This window comes from Orycteropus afer, unplaced genomic scaffold, assembly GCF_000298275.1.
Source record: "Orycteropus afer afer isolate SDZICR_OR568_19922 unplaced genomic scaffold, OryAfe1.0 scaffold00107, whole genome shotgun sequence".
Classification (NCBI taxonomy): domain Eukaryota; kingdom Metazoa; phylum Chordata; class Mammalia; order Tubulidentata; family Orycteropodidae; genus Orycteropus; species Orycteropus afer.
In genome coordinates, this window is record NW_006921694.1 from 7180371 (window position 1) to 7186683 (window position 6313).

Consider the following 6313-nt stretch of genomic DNA (forward strand, 5'->3'; position numbering starts at 1 on the left):
TTGCCCTCTCAGTAACAAAAATTTGGTTTGGAATGGTCAAAAAAGGCAGGATTAAATGTTTCCCCACTCTTCAGAAACTGTCCAGTACCTCAGGCTCTCTACAAGGTGGAGTTAGATAAAAGGCACGTATGTTTTCTTCTGTTTAATATCATTTCAGCTGTTATTGGCTCGAAATATATAGACCTCTAGAGGGGCCTTTTATACTTACTGTTAATAAAATGATGCTTTACTTTCTAATGAGGAAGTTCAGAGGAAGAATCAAGGTTATCTTCATCTTATTTATAGGATGGGAGCTGCAGACAATATATATAAAGGGCGAAGTACATTTATGGAAGAACTGACAGACACAGCAGAAATAATAAGAAAAGCAACATCACAGTCCTTGGTCATCTTGGATGAATTGGGACGAGGGACGAGCACCCACGATGGAATCGCCATTGCTTATGCTACACTTGAGCATTTCATTAGAGATGTAAGTGTCCTGCATATCTTTTTGTACGTGGATGGTATATATTATACAAATAGTTCTCCTGACCTGAGTATCCAAATATTCAAAATTATTTTTAATTGTTCTAGTTGGTCCTATCCCTATAATTGATCATTATTATCCTATAAACTGAGCTCAGGTGGATTGGTCCTGAGTAATATTTGTAAATCTTTGATGTGTCTTTATTTCTTTGCTGAAGCAGAATAAATCTGGTCTGCAGGATAAAGATCTCCATGGCAATATATTTAACCAATACTCTGTCTAATTATCTTTGGCAAGCTGTAAATCAAAAGCAGTATGATCTACTTGCTGTCCAACCCTTGAGGCAAGAAGAAAAAGGAGATAGTATCATTTACCCTGTGGAATCTGTTTCAGAAATATCCTAAAAGATATCAGTATAAGGCCTTTGATCTCATCTTCTGTGTCTGTCTGAGTTGCATCACTCTTTGGTATATATGCCTTTTTTCAGAGTATAATCCAAGCATCTCAGTGTGAAATATTTTTGTGTCAAACCTTCTATCTCTATGTCTCCTTCAAACTCTCCCCTCTTATTTACTGTCTCTGGCTTTGTCCATTTTGGTCTTTCCCTTTCTCTCCCTCTGAGCATCTGCCCCTAAGTCTTGTCTCTGTTTCAGCCTTTTTCTTTTTTCATTTTGTTACTCTTCTCTGTGCCTTCCTCTCTCTGCATTGCCACTCCCTACTTCCTACATGTCTTCTCTCTTCCAAATAGTTAATAACAGCATATTTCCCACTTACATTTCTTTTGAAATGACATACAACACATTTATAAAATTACTTTTTTCATTAAACTTTTGTGGTCCTCAGTTTTGTTTTTTTAAATATTTAATTATATAGCTTAATGATTACGTCACGTTCCCTACTTTAAAATACATACTTTTTTTCCTTTAAAAATGAATTCTTATTTATTTGCAAAACAACATAGCTCAGCAACTTGTCTTTAATCATTACAGAAATTAAATGTCAAGGAAATTTCTATAAAGCCGCACATCATTGCCCCTGAAACACATTTTAAACATTCATTTAAGAATTTCAGGAACAATTTATGAGAGAACTAAACTGACTACCTTTGAGTTTGGTTTCTTTTCTTTCTCTACTATATCATTAAAAATATTGTTGCCATCAAGTCAATTCCAAATTATGGCAACACCACATGGGTCAGAGTAGAACTGTGTTCAGAGAGTTTTCAGTGGCTGATTTGTAAAAGTAGATTGCCAGACCTAAGATGCTTTTGGGTAGACTTGAGCCATCAACCTTTTGGTTAGTAGTTGAGCACATTAATTGTTGTGCCATCCTGAGACACCATTATAGAACAGATATTGGTTGCTATGACTGCATAACATATTACTCCAAAACTTGGTGGCCTAAATCAAAAATAATTTACTGTTTCTTATGGTGTCTGTAAGTGAGGAACTTGGTAGTGGCCTACATGGGTGGTTTTGGTTCAGCATCTCTTATGAGGTTGCAGTCAAATTGTCAGATAGGGCTGCAGTCATCTGAAGGCTTGACTGAGGCAGGAGGATCCACTCCCAATGTCCTTATTCACATGGCTCGCAAGTTAGTGCTGGCTTTTGGCTAGGGGCCTCAGTTCCTCTCCAGGTGGTCCTCTCCACAGAATTGGCTATCCTCACAGAGCAGTGTCTGGCTTTTCCCAGATCAAGGAATCCAAGGGGTAAAAGCAGCAATGCCTTTAATGACCTAGCCTCATAAGTCCTACACTGTCATTGCCATTTTATTCTGTTCACCACACAGGGCCAGCTTGGGACAACTGGAGGGCATGAACGCCGAGAGGAGAGTCTTTGGTGCCGTCTTGGAGGGTGCCTACCATAAGCGGTTTTATGATATTTTGAAAATTCATTTAAGAACTTTCAGGAACAAATTATAACAGAATTGAATCTGTCACGTCTGTTTTCATTGCTTCTACTCGATAACAATTTGGGGTTATTAAAATGTTAATGAAAAAAAGTGTTATTTCTAGATAAAATTTACCTCAGATAAGTAGTTGAAAAGAATTCTCCAGGAACAGAAATCCCTATTTTTTAATGTTTTACTATCTTCATTTTCCTGATGTGCTGTGATCACTGAGATGGAGAAGAGAGATCAGAGAGGAGCAATGCAGTGCTATAGCCCAAACCCTTTGGTCATTTGGCTGGAAATGCCTATCAGCCCAGGGAAGAGGCCCCGTGGTAATAGCTGGTCCTGAGATCCTTCATGGCAAATTTAAGAGCATCCCATCAAAGAATTCCTGCCTTGATAGGTTTATTTGTAATTTTTATCCAAGAGAAGGAATATATGCTGACTTTCAATAAGGGGAATGCATTTCAGTCAAAACTGCAATTTAATTACCCTCTTCTACTAATTTTACCATCCACTCATCAGAAGGAGGGTTGGGCAATCTACTTCCATAGTGATAAGACCTCGGAAACCCAAGGAGGGGTCGCTATGAGTTGGGGCCGACTCGCCGGCACGTAACAACAACTAATTTTAGGAGCCAGGTGCCGGGGGCTTTTGGAGGTGGCTTTAATGGGCAGCCTTTAAGGGGAGCTGGGTGCCAGGGGCTCTTGGAGGTGGTATTAAGGGATGGCCCAGAGGGGGAGCCAGGCGCCCGGGGCTTTTCAGGGCAGCTTTAAGGGGCAGCCCAGAGAGGGTGCCAGGCGCCAGGGGCTTTTGGAGGTGGCTGTAAGGAAGGCCAGGAAGTGAGCAGAGCGGTTTGGAACAGCTAAAGGAGATGAACTTGTCTGTCAGTTTGTTGTCCTGTGGTGGCTAACACGTTGCTATGAGGTTGGAGGCTGTACCACCAGTGTTGCAAATGCCAGCAGGGTTACCCGTGGTGGATAGGTTTCAGTGGAGCTTCCAGACTAGGACAGACTCCAAAGAAGGAAGAGGCCATCCACTTCTTAAAGAATTGGCCAATGAAAACCTTACGAATAGCAGTGAAACACTGCCCAATATATTACTGGAAACCTTTATGAATAGCCCTGAAACATTCTCGTATATAATGCCAGAAGATGAGCCTCTCAGGTTAGAAGGCTGACCTTAATGATGCGGGTAGAGTAAAGCTTTCAGGACCTCCATTTGCTGATGTGGTACAACTCACTTGAGAAGAAACAGCTGCAGGCATCCATTAATAATCGGAACATGGAATGTATGAAGTATGAATCTAGGAAGATTGGAAATTGTCAAAAATGAAATTGAACACATAAAGATCGATATCCTAGGCATTGGTTAGCTGAAATGGACTGGTTCTGGCCATTTTGAATCAGACAACTATATGATCTACTATGCTGGGAGTGACAGATTGAAGAGGAGTGGAGTGGCATTCATTGTCACAAAGAATGTTTCAAGATCTGTCTGGAACTACAGTGCTGTCAGCAATAGGATAATATCCATACACATGCAAGGAAGACCAGTTAATATTACTTCTATTCAAATGTATGCACCAACCACCAAAGCCAAAGAAGAGGAAATTGAATATTTTTACCAAGTTCTGCAGTCTGAAATTGACCGAACATACAATCAAGATGTGTTGTTTATCACTGGTGATTGGAATGCAAAAGTTAGAAACAAAGAAGAATCACTAGTCTTAAAAGGTTGCAAGCAGCCATCTAGATGCAATGATGGGTCTCTCCTCATCCAGAGCAAAGAAGAATGAAGAAAAACAAAGATTCATGGAAGCAATTAGTCCTGGTGACTCATACACCATGCAGTCCTCAGTCTGTACGACTAAGACCAGAAGAACTAGATGGTGCCTGGCTACCACTGTCAACCACTCAGAGGGGAATCTATGGAGGAGATCCTGGATAGAGAGGGAGAAATGTAGAACAAAACTCAAAATCATTTGTGTAAAACAAAGGTGGGGGGACCAGGTTTGCTGGTCTGATAGAGCCTGGTGGAACCACTGAGACTATTGTCCCTAGCTGCCCGTCAGGTCTGTAACTGAACCCACACCTGTGGCTTCCAGCCAAACAAAAGCAGGCATATTACCTGAAGTGGATACACTACTTGGAGAGAACAATTATGAGAGAACGAAGGGATGTTTACGCACAGGGAGACAGTTCAGGGGGCAGGAATGCATGTAGGGATGGATACAGGGAAGAGGTAACTATTGGGAGGAAGTGGGAGGGGAGCTGTTGCATTGAGGTTAATTGTAGTCAATGTCATGAGACAACCTGTGTGTGAACTGCTGTATGGAAAGTGAATTTGCTCTGTAAACTTTCACCCAAATCACAATTAAAAAAAAAAAGAAGAAGAATCACCAGTAGTTGGAATATATGGCCTTGGTGATAAAAATAATGCTGGAGATCACATGATAGAATTTTGCAAGTCCAATGACCTATTCAGGACCTCTGGTAGCATAGTGCCTAAGGCATTTGACTGCTAACCAGAAGGCTGACGGTTCAAACCCACCAGCCACTCCTTGGAAGGAAGGTTGGGCAATCCTACTTCTGTAGTAATACTGCCTTGGAAACCCAAGGAGGGGTCACTATGAGTCAGGCCCGACTTGACAGCACATAACAACAACAACAACAACAACAATGACTTATTCATGGCAAATATCTTTATTCAGCAACACAAATGGCAGCTGTACATGTGGACTTTGCCAGATGGAATACACAGGAATTAGATTGACTACATCTGTGGCAAGAGGTGATGGAGAAGCTCAATATCTTCAGTCAAAACAAGGGCAGGAGCTGATTGGAACAGACTATCAACTGCTATTATGCAAGTTCAAGCTGAAGTTGAAGACAATTAAAACAAGTCCACGAGAGCCAAAATATGACCTTGATTATATCTCTCCTAAATTTAACAACTATCTAAAGAACAGATTTGATGCATTGAACACCAGTGACTGAAAACCAAAGGAATTGTGGAGTGACATCAAGAATCTCATCCATGAAGAAAGCAAGAAGTCATTAAAAAGACAATAAAGGAATAAAAGACCAAAATGGATGTCAGAAGAGACTCTAAAACTTGCCCTTAAATAGAGCCTAGCTAAAGCAAATGGAAGAAATGACAAGATAAGAGAGCTGAACAGAAGATTTCGAAGAGCAGCTTGAGAAAACAAAGCCAGTTATTATAATTAAATGTGTAATAACCTGGAATTAGAAAACCAACAGGGAAAAAAATGCTCGGCATTTCTAAAGCTGAAAGAACTGAGGAAAAAATTTAAGCCTTGAGTTGCAATATTGAAAGATTCAATGGGCAACATATTGAATGATGCAGGAAACATCAAAAGAAGATGGCAGGAATACACACCGTCACAGTACCAAAAAGAATTGTTTGATGTTCATCCATTTCAGGAGGTGACATATGATCAAGAACCAATGGTACTGAAGGAAGAAGTCGAAGCTGCGCTGAAGGAACTGGCAAAGAATGAGGTTCCAGAAATTGACAGAATATCCATTGAGACATTTCAATAAATGGATGCCTGGCTGGAGGCACTCACTTGGCTGTGCCAAGAGATTTGGAAGACAGGTACCTGGCCAATTGATTGGAAGAGATCCATATTTATACCCATTCCAAAGAAAGATGATGCCACAGAATGTGGAAATTATCGAACAATACCATTAATATCACATGCAAATAAAATCTTATGGAAGATAATTCAAAGCAGCTATAGCAATATATTTATAGAGAACTTCCAGAAATGCAAGGTGGATTCAGAAGAGGATGCGGAATGAGGTATATCATGCTGATGTTAGATGGATCTTGGCTGAATGCAAAGAATACTGGAATGATGTTTACTTGTCTTTTATTGACTATGCAAAAGCATTCAATTGTGTGGATCATAACAAATTATGGGTTCCA

The 6313-nt window shown here is 40.3% G+C and overlaps 1 protein-coding gene across 1 annotated transcript in view; it reads left to right on the top strand.

Moving 5' to 3' along the window:
* The window catches only part of MSH3 (mutS homolog 3), a 381560-nt gene that overhangs the window by 349861 nt on the left and 25386 nt on the right, over nucleotides 1–6313 (top strand). Inside the window, exon 21 of the mRNA XM_042781327.1 lies at nucleotides 286–472. Coding sequence (XP_042637261.1) covers nucleotides 286–472 — 187 coding nt within the window. The remainder of the gene's footprint in view (nucleotides 1–285; nucleotides 473–6313) is intronic.